General features: G+C 46.2%; 1 protein-coding gene across 2 annotated transcripts in view; it reads right to left on the bottom strand.

Annotated features, from left to right (window-relative positions):
• Positions 1–20,399, bottom strand: part of tns2a (tensin 2a) — a gene marked incomplete at its 5' end in the record, with an annotated part of 86,104 nt that overhangs the window by 50,267 nt on the left and 15,438 nt on the right. For both annotated transcript variants that reach the window (XM_083656755.1, XM_083656756.1), the window contains 2 exons: positions 4,178–4,215; positions 7,089–7,194. In XM_083656755.1, the coding sequence (XP_083512881.1) occupies positions 4,178–4,215; positions 7,089–7,194 (144 nt within the window). The remainder of the gene's footprint in view (positions 1–4,177; positions 4,216–7,088; positions 7,195–20,399) is intronic.

The raw sequence follows: 20,399 nt of genomic DNA, 5'->3' as shown, positions 1-20,399 counted from the left end.
CAAATAGGTTTTTTGATCAACACTAATATTTTATTTTATCTTATTCTATTATATTTTATTCTTTTTTGCTTTGTTTTGTTTTTGTAATATACTGTAATTGCTCACTATTTGCACTATCACCATTTAACTGCCTGTTTATTAGTTTTGTTATTATTCTGAATAGATTCCGGTCAACAATAGTCTTCTATTATATTCTATCTCATCACATCACATTCCATTTAATTTTCTTTTCTCTTCCTCTTTGTATATCTTCAGATTTTGTGATTTATGTTACTGAGTAACAAAATGTCTTGTTTTCTGTTTTTGACTCTTTGTAATTGCTAAGTGTTGCTAATGTATGCTTTGGCAATATAAGATGCACCTTATCATGCCAATAAAGCCCTTTGAATTGAATTGAGAGAGAGAGAGAGAGAGAGAGAGAGAGAGAGAGAGACAGACAGACAGAGAGAGAGAGAGGGAGAGAGACAGAGAGAGACAGGGAGGCAGAGAGAGGAAAAGCGAGACAGAGATAGAGAAAAACAGAGAGAGACAAAGAGAGAGGCAAAAACTAGGGATGGGGCCGATCCGATCCAATATCGGTATCGGGTGTCGATATTGGCACTAATTCACGGATCGGATCGGATCGAGAGAAAAAATCCGATCCGTTTTTTTTTTTTTGCAATTGCAGCGCTGGCTGGAATTTGCCCATGTATAATAGTATCATTCTTTGCCTTGTATATTTTCTTAATTTTGTCTGCTTTTTGCAAGGTATATTTAAAAATTGTTTTTGAATTGGCCAAATCTTTGCCTATAGGCTACTGTATATTCAAGAAAAATATTGGTATGGGCATAATATCGGTATCGGCAGATATCCAATTCGGGTATCGGAAATCGGATCGGAAGTGAAAAAAGTGGATCGGGGCATCCCTAGCAAAAATACTTTTCACTTTTACATGAACTGTACAGAGGAAGCAGAGAATAGAGCAGGAAAGAAGGTGAAGAAAGCCCAGCCAGTCAGATTGACAGACACTTCTTCTTTGTTTGTGGGGAGGAAGTTGAGGAAACGTTGAGGGGGTGGTTTTCCAGAGAACTGGAGAAGAGCCGCTGACGGGATGTACAGGGCGGTGTGGTTAACGCTTTGATTTGTCACCAGGCTTACAGCAACACCAGCCCGGCTGTGGGACCTCAATAGATTCCTGCTGAGAAGAACAGGAGGGCTCACAGATGACAGGGAGCAGACCTCCAGATGTGTCCAGTCAATATGCTCAAACAGACAGAGGGGGGGTAGAGAGATCATTTGGTCTGTCTCATTCAAGAACACGATGTTCTAGTTAATAACTGCCAAATGTGAAGTAGCTACAAGTGGGAAAATGCCTTGAACTAAATAACACTGGTTCAGTGTAGGAATTTAGCCAGGGGTAAGGGCAAAAATGCCCCCAAGAAATCTCAGAATGCCCCTAAAAACCGTGATCCAGGGGCAAGAAATTGCCCCAAGATTTCTATAAAAAAAAAAATCAATTAATTTAATTTCTATCTCTAACACACACTCAACACTACGCTTTAGCAATTTTATGCAGTAAATACTTTTTTTAAGTGCCCCCAAAATTGTGTAAATGCCCCCATTTTTTAGACCGTGGGGGCAAAATCTGCCCCCAAAATATTGTTTTAAATTTCCTACACTCGATTCAATATGTGTTATTCACCTTATGTAGCCCCGCCCACTTGACCCAGTTGTGTTATGACTTCCTGTTCAAAACACCGTCTGGTTTACCTGCTCACTAGTAACTGTACTGTCACAGGAAGTGTAAACACAATAGGAAGTAACTGGCTGACCCCTGTGTTGGAAGCAATATAAGGTGAATAGGCTTCATAATTCAATACAACCACGATACGATACGGTAATAAATGTTCAATGACAACGATTATTATTATTATTATTAACGAAGTATGACAATGGAGAGTTATGTTTACTTCTGAAACAAATCGTTCTAACGATAGCATTGGCTCGCTACAATGTAGAGAACAATTTTAAAATGTCCTTACAAACCGTAACTGTAATAATTTGCACAGAGAGAGCTGTTGGGCAAGCTGTTGTTTGAACTGAGACTATAAATAGTCACCCTCATGCGCAATGGCATGATGTGGTGGCCAAATTGTTGTCGGCGCGTTTAAAATCTTCTGTCAACGAGGGAGATGCACGTCATCATTTGCAATTGTGTCCTGTCTCAACACCCCCACCCCCTCACGAGGTTAGATAACAGCTGAGATGGTCAGTGCAGCCAGACTCCCACGCCCTGCTTTATCTGACCGCTCCCTTCCTGCGCCAAAGCGATGGATATCACCGTCTAAACTACCAACAACAACCAGACATCAGACGAGCTACGAGGCTATCGAACAACATGCTGGTCCTTTGTGTATTCAACTTCTACGGCCGTTGACATCCGTGGATACAATTAGTCCGACGTTACTTACCACTCTGTCGTTTTGTATGATCAGATACTCTACATTTCAAGGGTTTCACTCAAAAAGGGACACATTTGCCCTATAGTGCGGCACAAGGGTTTTCAAAATAGCAATAATAATCTGTACGTTAACATATTGAGAAGTGGAGATCAAGTCAAAGTCAGAAGTCAATCAAATCAACAATTCTTTTTTCAAAACTGACTAGTTCAGTGTCTAGTTCATGATCTAATATTATGATCAAAAGAATAATCCAGAATCAAAGAAACCAATACGAAATCATCCACCTGAGGAGACAACCCATTATGGCAAGTCTACTTCGATACCGATACCCAGGAAAATATCGATACTCGATACCATTTTCGATACCACGGGAAGGGGCGGGGGACACATCAAGAGGCATAAAAATAAAGTGAGACAGATGGACGGACAGAATCCATAATCTAGGCCTGATCAAACTTTGAATTTAGACAGCAGATTAGCCCTGCTCTAGACATCAGAACACGTTTAGCTTGTTGAAGCAACAGATAACCACCAATGATAGGGAGGGAAAAATCTGTGGTTTTTCATTCAAAGAAAGCACTGATGCTATCAAAACTGTTGCAAATGAGTATTGTATCCATTTCAAATTTTTAGTATTGATACTTATCGATACCTGTTGCAAATGAGTATTGTATCCGATTCAAATAGTCAGTATTGATACGTTTCGATACTATGGATACTTTTGACAAGCCTAGCTCAGATAAAAGCTGGAGGGACGGCAGAGGAGCCAGGCTTGTCTCTGCTGCCACACGTCTTCGCCCCACAGTGACGCATGGCGCCCGCTCCCCTCGCCCGCGGCGGGCGCCCTTCCAAGTCTCCCCCTCTTCACCCCTCCGGCCACGGCTGCCCTGGCATTCTCCCCCCTCACCTCCCCCCTCACCTCACCCTTCACCTCGCCCCTCCGTCTGTTCATTCTACCCTCCCTCCATCAATGAGCCTTTCACAGAGGCAGCAGTGTGGCGCTGGGCGAGGCCCTGGAGGAATGCAACAGAGCGGCCTTCATATTAGCAGACACCTCAGTCACTTCTGCTCTCATACTGCAAATGTCATGAGTCCTTTTCACACTCCTGTAGCATAACAACCCACTAAGTCATACGCAGAATACTACTCCATTTCAGAATTTAGCGAACTCATAATCCATTTCTTTTCCCATACATCCTTATCGTTGACTTAAACCTATCTGGATGTGTCCTATAGGGCAGTGGTTCTCAAATTCTTTTCACATGAGGGACCCCTAAAGTGACAAAGATTAGACCACGGACCCCCATTTGATAGGATTTTGTCCCACGGTCCCCCATATGATAATAAGATTGATGCTTTTAGATGTTTTACTACAGAAAGTGTATAAAACCCATGACCAAAATAGTCATTGTGTTACTTATGAATGGAATTATAGCGAAAATAAATGACCCCCCTTTTGGCTGGGGACCCCCTGGAACCCCCTCAAGGACCCCCGGGGGTCCCCGGACCCCCATTTGAGAATCACTGCTATAGAGAATGCCTTGAAGAAAGGTACATTTTCTGTTTCAGAAGTGACAAAACTTCTATAAGGTTGCATTCATGTGGGTAAACAACAAATATATCATTCTCCAACCCAGGCTAAAGGCAGTGTTCTCAATAATACATCAATGCATTTAGTCCTTTTCTGACACAACGGCAACACAGTTGACAGTATGGTGCTGACGTGGATCCTTACCTTGGCCTCGCATTTCCTGTGAGTGGCTGTCTTGCATACTAAGAAGAGAAGAATGAGAGGAGGGAGAGGGAGAGAGGGAGGGAGAGAGAGGGAGAGAGGGAGGGAGAGAGGGAGGGAGGGAGGGAGGGAGGGAGAGGGAGAGAGGGAGGGAGAGAGGGAGGGAGGGAGAGAGGGAGAGGGAGAGTTGTACCAGGGCAGAATGGAAGAGGGAGAGAGGGAGAGAGGGAGGGAGGGAGAGAGAGTTGTACCAGGGCAGAATGGAAGAGGGAGGGAGGGAGGGAGGGAGGGAGAGAGAGTTGTACCAGGGCAGAATGGAAGAGGGAGGGAGGGAGGGAGGGAGGGAGAGAGAGTTGTACCAGGGCAGAATGGAAGAGGGAGGGAGGGAGGGAGGGAGGGAGAGAGAGTTGTACCAGGGCAGAATGGAAGAGGGAGAGAGGGAGGGAGGGAGGGAGGGAGAGAGAGTTGTACCAGGGCAGAATGGAAGAGGGAGGGAGGGAGGGAGGGAGGGAGAGAGAGTTGTACCAGGGCAGAATGGAAGAGGGAGGGAGGGAGGGAGGGAGGGAGAGAGAGTTGTACCAGGGCAGAATGGAAGAGGGAGAGAGGGAGGGAGGGAGGGAGGGAGAGAGAGTTGTACCAGGGCAGAATGGAAGAGAGAGGGAGGGAGGGAGGGAGGGAGAGAGAGTTGTACCAGGGCAGAATGGAAGAGAGAGGGAGGGAGGGAGGGAGGGAGGGAGAGAGGGAGAGAGAGTTGTACCAGGGCAGAATGGAAGAGGGAGAGAGAGAGGGAGGGAGAGAGGGAGGGAGGGAGAGAGAGTTGTACCAGGGCAGAATGGAAGAGGGAGAGAGGGAGAGAGGGAGGGAGGGAGGGAGAGAGGGAGGGAGAGAGAGTTGTACCAGGGCAGAAAGGAAGAGGGAGAGAGGGAGGGAGGGAGAGAGTTGTACCAGGGCAGAAAGGAAGAGGGAGAGAGGGAGGGAAGAAAGGACACAAAATGATCACTGTTTTCATTCAACTATCCTGTTATTTATACTCGGCATCCAAGATTAATTTCCTCCATTTGATGCGCTGAGTTTAGCGGCTTGTTCTAACTTTAGACTGTCTGTTTTTGATTGTCTCATGTTGTATGTGCTGCATGCCAGGCTGTGCGAAGTTACAAAGCTCGACATCATCCGTGTCGAGCCACCCTACGTCCTTTGTCCTTTGTTCACCTATGAGACTTTCTTCCCTGGTCCAACATCTTCATCGTTCACATCTGCTCTCGCACACTGTCATCGTCATCTCGGCCGGTCCGAGGAACAGAGTCGTCCTAACCGCATAACGCCAAAAAATAACTATGTCAGACGTTTTTTGGAGCCTCGAATTTGACAAAGTGGCACCTGGCTGCTTCCCCCCCCCCCTGACCCATATCCCAAATGAACCAATCAAGACTGCATATCATCATCATTATCATGCACGACCAAAGAATTTGACCACAACACAAAAATGTTCGTCTGCAACAGCGAAGTTGTGGCCAGAAGTTGCTGAGTCTGAGGGGGCTTTAATTGTACACAACAGAGCGATTTTTTATCCAATTTTTATCCCCCATTAGTGCTAATTTTTTTATTTATTTATCCCGGTTGCTGCTCCACCCTCTGTCGATCTGGGGAGAGCCGAAAACTGGCTCCATGCTTCCTCCGAGACATGGGCAGTTAGCCAGCTGCTTCTTTTCACCTGACAGGGGAAGCTTCACCGGTAGGACATAGCACGTGGGAGGATCACGCTATTCCAACCAGTTCCCCTCCCTCCGAACAGGCGCCCCCGAACGACCAGAGGAGGCACCACATTAGCAACCAGGATATTGCATGTTTTTGGTGAAGGGGTTCCTATATGAAGGAAACCCCCGGGAGGCACGGGGAGAACATGCAAACTCCACACAGAAAGGCCCTTTTTGCTGACCCCACCCGGGCGGTGGGCACTCGAGGACATGCGGACAGGCACGCATTCCTTCAGCGTTCACAGCGTCCCAGGTGGGAATCGAACCCACGACCTTCGAGCTGTGAGGCTACAGCGCTTACCACTGCGCCACCGTACCCCCCTGGACTTGGACTTGAGTCGCACTTAAGTCACCCACACAGTGACTTGAGACTTCTCGCTGGCCAGCCTCCTCTCCCTTCCGTCCGAGGAGTCTGGCGCCACAGGTCTCCATAGTGGGATTGGGATGGGCGCTTAGTGGCAGTGCCCTTGGAAAATAGTTTCAAACAATCCAACTTGCCGTTTTCAGCGTGTAGCAACGAGCTAGCGTGTAGGTTTCTGCCGTTAGCTTGCTAGCTAGTTAGCGTTGTTGTTTTCACTGCGGCGGCAGGGCACTATTTACAGCGACACACAGGGAGGAGGGAGCGGAAGCCGCTCTGATTGACATGGTCGGAGCCAATGACAGTGCTTGTAATAAGCCGGGAGTGGAAACAGTCGCTCGAATGGGAGAGCAGAGTAGAGCAGGAGAGGGTTTATCCCAGTTATGGAGACCTGCGGTGCCAGACTCCTCGGACGGAAGGGAGAGGAGGCTGGCCAGCGAGACTACTTGAGACTTGACTTGAGACTCCTCCTTCAAAGACTTGAGACTTGACTTGGACTTGAGGTTTGGGACTTGTGAACAATCTTTATTTTTTATTTGTAATTTTTGTGGTGCTTTAAATATCTACTAATGTCATCTCTAATCATTGCTGCTACTGTATTCTAATAGATAAGGAGTGAGGATAATACAGTACATGCTTTGAATTCCTTAGTTTTATCTGTGCCGTGTTCTAAGCAGACCGGATGGCATGCAGCAGATGATAGAACGCTCATCCATAAGAGACTTGAGACTTGACTTGGACTTGAGCTCAAAGACTTGAGACTTGACTTGGACTTGTAAAAAAATGACTGTGGGTTGTTTACCTCTGCAGAAGGAGCCCACGTTGTCGACGCACTGCCGACACACGCCGCACTGCCGCTTCTTCTTGAAGGTCTTCTCCTTGAAGACGTGGGGCTCTCCCTTCCCCGTCTGCAAGAAACACAGAAGAAGATTTACGCTCCCGTTAGAAAGCCCAGGAACATGACCAGACGCGCTGAGGCAGCCCGCCCCACTCTCCAGCACACCCTGTCAAGAATCCCTGTCTGACCCGTGTCTGACCCGGCCGTGTCTGACCCGGCCCGTGTCTGACCCGGCCCGTGTCTGCCCGGCCCGTGTCCGACGCTTTGACTTGGCAAGAGTTGAAGCCCTAATGGTAACCCTCCATACACTTCTGACAGGATGAAAACAAGACGCACAAGAAAGAAAGAAAGAAAGAAAGAAAGAAAGAAAGAAAGAAGAAGAAGAAGAAGAAGAAGAAGAAGAAGAAGATGAAGAAGAAGAAGAAGAAGAAGAAGAAGAAGAAGAAGAAGAAGAAGAAGAAGCAGAAGAAGAAGAAGAAGAAGAAGAAGCAGCTTGTGAGTTATTGGACTATTTAATAGCAGGAGCTTAGAGTTGTCAGCTCTAACCGGTATGTATGAGGTGAAGAAGAGCAGAGCGTATTTTGGGGTATGTCTGCATGGAGGCTCATGTCCAACATGTGTGTGATATCTCCTGATCCATGTATTGCTGCTTGCGGTCATAGATACAGACATTATTTGTATATTATTTGTGTGACATAATTTGTATCGTATGTGTGTATCTATTCTGCACTCCCACTCTGTCTGTTGAACTTCTGTACTGGTTGTGTAACTGTCTTCCAGTCATAATCCTTGAGGCTGCCGCCCACCCATACCCCACTATAATCCTGAGTGTGTGTGTGTGTGTGTGTGTGTGTGTGTGTGTGTGTGTGTGTGCCCATGTGTGTGTGCCCGTGTGTGTGTGTGTGTGTGTGTGCACGTGTGTGCATGTCTGGAGAAGAGTGTGTTCATCTCTATTTCTCTACGTGTGTCTGGGTAAGGGAGAGAGAGAAAGAAACTAAAGAAAAAGTATGTCTCTCTCCCTTGTGTGTGTGTGTGTGTGTGTGTGTGTGTGTGTGTGTGCGTGTGCGCGCGCGCGCGCGTGTGTTAGCCATTCCCGCCCAGAGTGCCTCTTTGTTTCCCAACATGGGATCAGCTGCACAGATGACTGGGCCTGACGTGAGTCTCTGGAGGCTTTGAACATGAGAACGCTAACGACCAAAGGCTAAGTAGCGGGATAGCTTAGCATGTTTCACACATGGATGCCTATGGGAGGGAGGAGGGGGTGGGGGAGGTGAGGGCATGTGAGCGCTCACTTATGTGCAGCGTCATGCAGAGAAGCTGGGATAGATATGCCACAAACTGCTCGCTCCCGGGGTTTCTGGGTAGTGGAGAGGTCAAATTACTCGCCAACCACCGCGGAGACCTGGGCTTCAATTCCCGGTAGCGGTACTTCCTAGCCTGGTAAACCAGCCCGTCACGTGAACTCACATTTCATTTGGTTCTGCGTGACGGTCTGGCCCCAAAGCCAGTGGGGGGGTTTAGCAGAAGCTGCAGAGCGGAAGAGCCAATTAGCGACTGCGCTGTGATTGACAGCGCAAGTTGGCCAATCAGGAACGCCACTAGCACTGCACTAACAAAACAATAATGACCACCTCCTTGCCTGATCGTCTCGAGCAGTATTGTCAGCGTTGGTCTAGTTTAAACAGCCATAAAGTGCAGTTATTGCAGAAATAGACTAAATAAAAACAATTAGACAAGTACAGGAGTATCGCCGCAACCGCAGAGTTTCTCGGCAGAAAAGATGTTTTTGCCATTCTCCCGAGTGGATTTGGGTTTGACTGGATCTGACGCTGATTGGCTGAAGGAGTTGTCTGTCAAGGCAACTACGCCCGCCCATGCTCCCGCCCCTGCTAAAGACTGGGTGAAGAGTCGGGGCCAGACCGACACGCAGAACCAAATGAAATGTGAGTTCACGTGACGGGCTGGTTTACCAGGCTAGGTACTTCCGGCTCGGTCGCGCATTCCTACAGATACAAATGGCCGTGTCTGAGGGTGGGAAGCAGGATGAAGGGTTTGTGTCCTGGTCGCTGCACTGGTGCCTCCTCTCGCGCCTGTTCATGGGGGGAGGGGAACTGGGGGGAATAGCATGATCCTCCCACGCACAACGTCCTGCCGGTGAAACTCCTCACTGCCAGGGGGGGAAAAAGCAGGGGGCGACTGCACATGTATCGGAGGAAGCATGTGCTGGTCTACAACTCTCCTCCAGATCGGCAGAGGGGGTGGAGCAACGACCGGGGGACAGCAGGGGGAAATTGGCCAAGTACAATTCGGGAGAAGATGGAAGTAGATCCACCCGCACACATGGCCAATTGTGCCTAGTAACACGGGGGCTCAAACATGCGACCCTCATGTTGGTATGCAGGGAATCTACCACTGCACTACCGACATACTACTCCACTCTGTCACACTGTCACTCCACTCAGTCACTCCACTCTGTCACACTGTCACTCCACTCTGTCACTCTGTCACACTGTCACTCCACTCAGTCACTCCACTCTGTCACACTGTCACTCCACTCTGTCACACTGTCACTCCACTCTAGCACACTGTCACTCCACTCTGGCACTCCACACTGTCACACTGTCACTCCACTCTGTTACTCTGTCACTCCACTCTGTCACACTGTCACTCCACTCTGTCACACTGTCACTCCACTCTGTCACACTGTCACTCCACTCTGTCACACTGTCACTCTACTCTGTCACACGGCGTTGTCAAGGCTTTGGGAAATTAAACTGATACCAACAACATAAAGGGTGTTTTGTTTCCTCTGTGTGCTTTTCCTCCTCGGTAACAAAAAAAAGACTTAGCTGTTTGCACACTTCTCCATTATCCTCCTGGTCTGACGGTGTCCTATAGGGACCGGACGCTGTTTGGACAGCTGCCTGCCTGCCTGCCTGCCTGGCATCGCTCTCTGCCAGCCGCGTCCAGCAGCAGCACAGCACCCTGCCTGGAGGTGGACTGAGTGAGTGGGTTGGTTAGGTGATGTGTGTTATGTAATATGGTGGTTGGGGGAGCGACTGCACTTCTCTGAATCGGTGTTTGCTTTGGGAAATTGAATATTTTCAAGTCGTATACTTTTCATTCATTTGTGTCTCAGTATATTCGACTGCTGTTATCCTGCACAGCCAGCACACGTCGTTCCTATATCTTGGTACTTTTCACTCAAATATTTCGACTTATTAGGTCCGAGTAGTGTTGTCAAAGTTTAATAACCCGTCCTTTTTTTCCCCTACTCTTATTTCTATTGTATTTGTCTTTGCTGTATCCTATTACTATTTGCTGCAGTAACTATCTAATTTCCTCCCAGGTCAGGGACCATTCAGGTTTCATGTTATCTTATCTTAATCCTGTATTTTCATGAATCCCTCACTTGGCCTTGTCCTTTCCTTTCTGCCAGTCTGAGAGTCCACCCTCTCCTGAAGCGGTACAAAACAAGCGCCCCCTCGCCTCGCCTCATGACCCGTTTGAGCTAACCTCACGTCCTCCTCCCTCGGCCCCTCAGTCCCACTGCCTCAAAGACCCCCTAAAGTCACGTTTTAAGACGGATGTAAAATACTCTACGTTGAATCATAATTTGTGTCTGGCATGATTTCCGCCCCACAAAAAAGTTTAATTATCTTGTTAAAAAATAAAATCCTTAAAATGACATCTACTCCTTCTCCCTCATTAAATAAAAGTCCAGAGTTTATGAATATATGCAAAATTGCAAATATATTTCATCTAAAGAGTTTCCCTGCTGGACACAAGATATAAAGTCCATTCTCAGTGTATGTGCACTGGAGACTTCAGGTTTCCACATCACACTTGTGTAAGTTGAATATTGGACAGGGACTGGCTTCCAAATTTGTGACGAATGTGGAAACAGCCTTCTAGTGTCAAACTGTGCACAGACATCATTCTGCACGGTGAAGCTCAAACGTCTAACTGTAGGAACGAGAAGAAAAACATGACTTTTGACGTTAGGCCTTAGTTAGGGGTTCTTCAACATTGGTCCACTGACCAAGCTTGCTAGATATAGTAGATACCAGACCTTGACACGCACACGCCGCGAGACCACTGTATGGAATTGTCCACCACCAGACCAAGCGTTCTTCTGTCATTGGACCTTAGAAGCTTGCAAACCGATAGACAGACCCACAACTAGGTCGAAGTTGAACGGTTAGCTTATAGCCGCAGCCCATAGACTTTATGCCTACATACAAGTGCTTGGGTCTGTGCGTGGATCTCGTTTCCCACACTCACTTATGTGGTGGCCATTGTGTGTGTTTGCCAGGCATGCACACATGTGACTTTGTGCACACGCTCATTCACGTCTATGAACATGCATGCTAGTCGTAAGCAGTGTTGGGCAAGTTACTTTCAAAATGTAATATACTACATATTACTAGTTACTTTCATTTGAAAGTAATAAGTTACTTTACAATATTACTGTCTGTGTAGAGTAACTCGTTACTTATTACACTACTTTTGCATTACTTTTACCAAAACAACAGCAGCAGCAGAATGACATCGCTGTCCCGGAACCATCCCGAAAAATAATGTCAACCGCCTCGAAGTCAGTGTAAACAATCCAAAATTCAAAATGTTACACATCTTCTCCTTTGTTAATGTCATCTATAGTGGTCATTTGCATAAAAACAGACCGTTTGATTAGGGAATGATTGTATCTTTATTTAAATAGGTATGTGCTTTTATTTATTTTTATTTTTTATTAACTCAATTTGTAACTTGAGTTACTTGACAAAGTAACTGGTATAATATTACTGAAATCCTATAAGTAATAAGTTATATTACTGAGTTACTGCTAAAAGTAATATATTACATGTAATATGCTACTTTTGTAATGAGTTACCCCCAACACTGGTCGTAAGAGTGTGTGTGAGCACACACACACACACACACACACACACACACACACACACACACACACACACACACACACACACACACACACCACACACACACCACACACACACACACACACACACACACACACACACACACACACTAGTATACACACGGGGCCCACGGTGCGTTTAAATAAAGCAACCCCAATTACTGGCGAGTGGAGCGCAGTGGTGATGTGGGCTGAGAGATAAACACATAGAGGAGAGGCATGGACACATTCCTCCTGTTTCAGACACAATCAAGGCTGCCATGCAGGCCCACCACACGCAATCATGGTCAGACAGTGATACAGCGCTCTGCCACTGCTGCCCTGGAAGCTCTCATCACGGACGTGCTGCACCAGGATAAGCTGCCACACTGCGGTTTCCGTGAGGTGACGGCCAATTAAGCACTTTTCGGTCTCGTCGATGTCATGTTTTTTTTTTTTTTTTTTTTTTTTTTATACCATTTGGATCCCCCATTAGTGCTAATTTAATTTATTTATCCTGGTTGCTGCTCCACCCTCTGCCGATCTGGGGAGAGCCGAAAACTGGCTCCATGCTTCCTCCGAGACATGGGCAGTTAGCCAGCCGCTTCTTTTCACCTGACAGGGGGAAGCTTCACCGGTAGGACATAGCACGTGGGAGGTTCACGCTATTCCAACCAGTTCCCCTCCCTGTGAGGTGACAGCACTTACCACTGAGCCACCGTGCCCCCGTCGATGTCATGGATGGAGTTGAACAAGCGTTCTAGATTCTCAGGTTCTTAGTGCCGATGTCGCCGTCTACGAAAGTAGCAGGTGCCACTTTTACGACGTGCAACAGTGAACCGTGCGTGCGCTGTTGGTCCACGCTTTGCCCTCACAGTGAGCTGTGGCAGTGACCAATCACTTGGGCCGAGGGTGGCCTATATAAGCGTTCGACTTGAGTGACTGTCCCATCCATCGCTACGCGGGCTCAAAAGTCGCTCATCCCGATCGCGACTCTCCTAGTCCCTGCCGATCTTTCGGCGGAGACTGGAAAACACTAAATGCTAAATGACGTAATGTAATGTAATGTAAGACAATAGCCAAAGACCTTCAACGAAATGCCTAAAATGTCAAATGCAAACGCCGGCTACCCCTGTAGTTAGATTAGCACGATTGTCCCCTCCTTTCCTGAGAAAATGTCTTAAGATAAGTACAGATGTAATGTCAATACTAACCCATAATGTGCTTAACTGCCATGATGCCAGCAGTCAATATTGGAGGGTTTTTCCATTTCAAAACTCTTCAAATATGCACAATGTAGCAGTAATTGGGGTGTAACATATTCTTACATACACAAAACATATAACATCATTTAGAACATCACTCGCAAGCTCAGAATCTTCCCCGATTCTTGTCATGTGGGAAAAGATTTAAACTCGTGTTATGTTGAGTCCCTCTGCTTAAGTGCGTCAGCAAAACATCAGCTCTGTGTTGTAGCTGTTACTAGAGGAGGTACACAGCCTGTGCTGCCTACTCAGTCAGTCCAACACAGACATCTTCTACTGAGTTCTGCCAGGAAACTCCAGTCCCACATTTATTTTTTAACAAGCCTGCGGCACTGCTGCTGTACTGTTACACAAGCCCCGAGAGGAATCATTTAGAAAATCGTACAGTGCGAATGCTAAGCCTTTTGCAGAGACGGTCGGGTGGGAACTCCACGACGACTACCGCTGCTGTACGTACTGTACGCACACACACAGGCTGCGTGGAGCTATCCAGCCAAAAACAGTGCTCAGCTCTGCATGGGAGTGGAGGAGCAGAACATGCCTCAGCGGAGGAAGGTTTACAGCACTAAACAGAGGAAGCAGAGAGCAGCTGCCGGAGTCTGGGTGAAAAACAACCTGTGAGACTGGGCCCAGACCTCAGGATAGTAATTACTGTCGCCGCCCTAATGGATGAAAAATGTCCTCCTCTGGTAACAAGACGTGTGTGTGTTATTCAAAACTGTCTCTCTGACCTAATAAAAGGAACTCTATCAGCTGTGTGTGGAGGTCTCTCCTGCTGCCAGAGGGAGCGATAGAGAGCGCCAGAGTCACAAGAGAAGAAGAAGAGAATGAGAGAAGGAGGGAGCTTTATTTGGATAGTCGTCCGCCTACAGAGGGTCTACAGAATATTTCTAACGTTTCAACGGCTTTATTAGTTGACATTCAACAACTCAACTGTTTAACAAGATGTTTAACTGATTATGAACAGAACAATACGCATATTCGCATTGAACCGTTTTAGGTGCAGTGCAAGTCTTCTACAGGGATATCAGGGTAAGGTAAAACTGAGACAAAAAAAGACGAAAGGTGTGGAGAAAAAAAACATTGCTGTAAACTGAAAGACTGTGAAAATAATAAAATAAATAAGTAAAATAAATAAATAAATAATTGAAACATTTTCAAATCAAGGAAATTTCTCTGGCATTTCTACTTTTTCGCCGGAATCAAAAAAACATACCGAACCGTCCGTGACACCAGTGTGTCATATCGAACCGAACATGAATTTTGTAACATTACACCCCTAGTAGACGTAACAATTCATGAACAACTCCTGGTGAGGAGAATCAGGTGTGTGGAACGGGACGCAAACAGAATCTGTTTGTTGAATCTCAACTAATAAGCAGTTAAAACAACATCTGCAGACAAACCAAACAGCTGAATTGTTGAATGTCAACTAATAAACTGTTGAAATGTTACAAATCCTCTGTAGACTCTGGACCATCCAAATAAAGTGCTCCTTGAGAGGATGTTACATTTAAAATAACATTTTGATCCATTCATCTGTCCACTCACACTCCCACATGTCCATTCACATTTCCCCAGTCAAACAGTGAACAGTTCACCAAACTGGTTCCATCTCCACCTATAGTGACAATTAGTGATGAGCAGACAAGATCCCTCAGTTTAGCCACTTTATCTCCTAGAGAGCCTCTCCACCAGCTGAGACCTGCCTCAGCTTCCCAGGAACTGACGGTCCAGAGCCTCTCCACCAGCTGAGACCTGCCTCGGCTTCCACAGAACCGGCGGTGGCTTGTAAACAACTACCTGGCGCTGAGACACACACTCGCACGCTCGCACACACACACATTGCACGCACGAAACACACACTCACGTGCAGAGAAGCGGATCCCCTGGTGAAAAAGGACAACCTTCCCTTTCCTCTTCCTCGCCCCGAATCCCCTGTGTGGCAGGAGAAGACCCACCTCCTCCACAACATCTGCTGCTGCACACAAGAAGGCCCTTTTTCTGATATTTTTAGCCGTCCGGCCCAAAAAAAACAAAAAAAAACCAGGGGTTTCTGGAGTCAAAGAGATGCTTTCTAAGCAGAAGCCCCTCCTCTTCCTGGTTGCCGGCCGTCTGCCAGCCGTCACAGAACAGTAGCCGGATTGAACGAGGGAGGGGTCCGACAAACAGGGATTTACGCATACACATGTAAATACACATGTAAATACACATCATGTAAATACACATGTAAATACACATCATGTAAATACACATGTAAATACACATGTAAATACACAGACATAGACCAGCGATGGGGACTTGGACTAGAGACATGGACTTGAGTCCCCCTTAAGTCACACACACACAGTGACTTGAGACTTGACTTGAGACTCGTCCTCAAAGACTTGAGACTTGACTTGGACTTGAAGGTTTGGGACTTGTGAACAATCTTTATTTTTCTTTATTTTATTTTGTATTTTTTTGGGTGCATTAATATGAAGGAAATGTCTACTAATGTCATCTCTAATCATTGCTGCTACTGTATTCTAATAGATAAGGAGTGAGGATAATACAGCTTCCTTCGTTTTAGCTATGCAGTGTTCTAAGCAGACCGGATGACATGCAGCTGATGATGGAAGGCTCATCCACATAGGGACTTGAGACTTGACTTGGACTTGCCACTCAAAGACTTGAGAGACTTGACTTGGACTTGCAAAAAATGACTTGTGAGCATCTCTGACATAGACACACACACACATATTACACACACACACACCCCTGGAAACTCTTTTGCCCCCCCCCCCCTCCTCCCCGCTTCTCCCTCTAAAAATAGTGGTGATATTTAGACAATGATGGACATTGTGCGGCAGTGGTACATTACCGACTGCAGGACTGGACCTCAGCTCCAGCGTGACCTCAGCTGGAGCTGCAGATGGTGGCTGAGGACAGCCAGCATGAAGGTCCTCTTACTGGTTAATGGAAGAAGTAGAGAAGAATACTGGGATTGTCCATCAGTTATAATTGGAATATGGTTCCATAAGGGCATGGAGGCCAAGCATGACCACATCGCTTCGCTCGAGAGTCATCGCTTGTGGGGATTTGACTGGTCGAGCAGAAACTCACTTATTATTTTCTGTAGACCTTTTTTTGTATTTCGTCATTTTCTTCGGTTCATTTTGCCCAAATATGATCCATAATCATGTGTCTGACTCTCGGAAAATGTGATCTCGAAAACGATGCTTTACTCCGGAGAGCCGGCTAGCTAAGTGGCTACAGCTGTTGGCTGGGGATGGTTAGGCTAGCGAGCTAACATTACTTGTTTGGCCTACCAGAGCTGAGGTCAGCAGCTAATATATGAGGCAATGTTACACACAAGGAAAACCAATAATATTTTAATGATAATTCTCTCTTCCTTCCATCTCCCAGTCAAAGATGAAGTGGAACGAGGAAGAGAAATATAATGACCATGAGAATCGGAGAACCCAGATTTTTTCTTTTTTTTTGCCTGAATGTGATGGTGGCCACATCGCGACCCACCGTGGCCCACCGGGCTAAGTACTCACTCACTTCACATGAACAATGAAAACTTCCCGGCTTGTTAATTGGGAACAATCACAGACTTGGTCAATGGTCATCTATCTATGGGAATCTCATAACCTGACGTTGCCAGATGGTTTGTCACACAGAACCATATCTGGGAACTCATCCTTGGAAACTGTTTGGAAAAGGGCAGGCGCTTTCAGAAAATACCTGGCAGGTGATTGGATGAACCATGTGTCTAATCACAGGCTCGCTTCTCCCTATCGTCACACCTAAAGGCCGCACGTAGCCGCCTCGCCGCTGACGGTTCTGGCGCCATGCTGGGACGGATTCAAACACAAATCTCGCAGCGTGGCAACGATGGATTTCTCGTGCGATCTCGCAAACCCAGCTGCCTCGCATACATACAGTACATGACCACACACACTATAATGTTAAAGTGTGCTAAAAAATATTGAATAATCCTTTTCTGTACGGGGGGAGTTTTCCCTTATAAAGAGCAACATATTTATGCATCAGTTAGCGTGTGAATTAGTTCTTAATCTGTTGTTCCTCTCTACTGGGAAAGTTCACTGACTGGAATCCGTTGGCTCTCCATCACAACGTGGACCTGATCTCCAAAACACAACGAGCCAAAGCATCTGGTGCCTCAATGAAACCATAACAGCTGCTAATTCTGTAATGGTTGCTAATTATGTCGCGGTAGCTGCGTTACACCCTCACATCACAGTCATTCAGTGTGTGTGTGTGTGTGTGTGTGTGTGTGTGTGTGTGTGTGTGTGTGTGTGTGTGTTTAGATCCCACCCTCTATTCAGAGTATCTCACGTGGACCTGTATCTGAGTTCCTGCATCATTTGTTGGCATGGAGGCCGGTACATGTCCAAAGGGTGGGACAGGCAGTGAAGGAACAGGGACTGCCTGTTCCCGAGGTGAGGTCAGCGTGTCGCCATGATACACTTCCGGTCCCTACGGCCCTAGCTGCAAACACACACACACACGCACACGCACACACACACACATACACACACACAGCTCTAGCAGCAGCAACAGGTTCTCTATAGACCCACTAGTACAGGGCTGGGCTGGGAATCATTTAAAAAAATGACGATACCAGTACTAATACCAGTACTAATACCAGTACCAGTACCAATACCAGTACCCTTAAAGTGACCAATACCAATCGAATACTTCATTCAATACCCATCATGTGAATTGTAATCTTTTTGCTGGCGTCGCGGCACGCTGAACTGCCAACTCCGTCAAGACACCAACCGCGCTCGACTTCACCACCACAGACTGTAGTATGGGTTGTAGCCGCTGCGGTAGTGGGCCAATCACACGTCACATTGAATCGAGGAACGCTCGTGGTGATTGGCTGCGAGCAAAACCATCGATTTTTTTCCCCTTCTAGATCCGTGTACAAAAAGGATCGAAAGCAGGTATCGTTTGACTGGAGAAGTTTTGATGCTACCTCCTGGTACTGGTTATTTATTTCGGTCGATTACCCAGGCCCTCACACACACGCACGCACGCACGCACGCACGCACGCACGCACGCACACACACACACACACACACACACACACACACACACACACACACACACACACACACACACACACACACACACACACACACACACACACACACACACACACACACACACACACACACACACACACACACACACCCTGTCCTTACAGCTGGTGGGCAGCAGAAGCACCAACACCTCCTGTGAGCGTTGTTCATATTTACTGGCAGACGGTCAGACCTGCCCCATCTGCTTTGCCTTCCAAACTGTAGAACGCGGTCTTAACAAGCCGGTGACATCATCCAGAGGTCCATCTTGCTTTGGAAGCCGAAAGAAGCGAGCGAGTGACAAACTGAGAAGCACATTGAGGAGACCTTGCTGCTTGATGGAAATGGTTTACGTGGTTTGTTCACACCTCAGGACTTTCCATGGCCAGAGTGAACGGCTGTCAGTGTGGATCAGAACTCAGTCCGTTAAGAGTTCTCAACGGGCCTGAGAACTCAAACCCGACCCAACTCAACACTAGTAAGTTGAAGCCCGCGAGCCCACAACCCGACCCGACCAATTAGCATCAATTGTCGGCCCAAGCCTGTCGGGCCGGGTCGGGTTCCGTCGTCGGGCTCGGGCTGAAACTGAGAACTCTTACTCAGTGTAACTGCATTTGGCTCGAGGTGGCGGTATGGAACTCCGGACGCTCTCTCAGCTCGGCAGCGATGAGATGCTGTCCCGTGCAGGAAAACACATGATGTGAAGCGATGTGAAGCTGACTTTAAACGTGTGCTTCTGACTTGAGTTATCTTATGGAAGGTTTCTTTCTTTATCTCTTCAGTTTGGTATTGTCCCCCAAGAACTCAAAATTGCCAAAGTCATACCAATATTTAAATCTGGTAACACAAAGGACTTTGGCAACTATCGTCCAATATCCATATTACCCTGTTTCTCAAAGATCTTGGAAAAATTGGTTTATGTAAGAATCTCCAAGCACTTAGCTGTTAACAATATCCTGTATAACCATCAATATGGCTTTCGCAGGAAATATTCCACTGAGCATGCATTGCTGGAACTTGTCAATAACATTTCTTCAGCTCTGGACGGAAAAAAAATTGCCCTTGGTGTTTTTCTTGATTTAAGCAAAGCATTTGATACCGTCAACCATAAAATTCTAATTTCAAAACTCAATAGATATGGAATCCAAGGTGTTGCCCTCAATTGGTTGATCAATTACCTGGATAATAGAGAGCAGTTTGTTTATTTAAATGGTGTCTCATCTACTAAATCAAGTATTCTTTTTGGGGTTCCACAGGGATCGATCTTGGGCCCTTTATTATTTTTAATTTACATTAATGACTTTCCTATGTCTTGTAATAACCTTCTCCCCTTATTATTTGCTGATGACACTAGTCTTATAGCTGTTCATGATGACTTCAAGTCTCTCATCGCAAGTGTAAATGATGAATTATCAACTGTTTCAAATTGGTTCCAGATCAATAAGCTAACTCTCAATGTAAAAAAATGTAACTTTATGATATTCTGCAACAAAAATAAATCTTATGCAAAAGAAGAAGCCAAAATATCAATTGACGGAACTGAAATCCTTCAAGTATCACACACCACATTTTTGGGTGTTGTTTTGGATGAAGGTCTAAATTGGAAGAATCATATTAATCAAGTTTGCAAAAGATCAATGAAGATGCTTGGCATACTGAAAAAGGTTTGTCCCCTGATCAATCCCTCTGCTCACTTGACTTTGTATTATAGTTTTCTATTTCCATATATGAATTACTGCAATATTGTCTGGTCTGCAACTTATCCAACTTACCTCAACAAATTACTGATAATCCAGAAAAGATTCTTAAGAACGATCTCTCTGTCTAGTAGACACGAACCATCTGCACCTCTTTTTATGAAATATTCAATATTACCCATTCACAAACTTAATGTTTTTCACTCATGCTTGTTTGTGCATAAGTTTATCAACAGTAAACAAGATCTTCCATTTACCTTTCATAATTTCTTTATTTCTTCTTCTGATTTTCATTC

Source organism: Poromitra crassiceps (assembly GCF_964638095.1).
Source record: "Poromitra crassiceps genome assembly, chromosome: 20".
Taxonomy (NCBI): Eukaryota; Metazoa; Chordata; class Actinopteri; order Beryciformes; family Melamphaidae; genus Poromitra; species Poromitra crassiceps.
The sequence above is the reverse complement of the archived record's forward strand: the minus strand, read 5'-3'. Positions and strand labels throughout refer to the sequence as shown.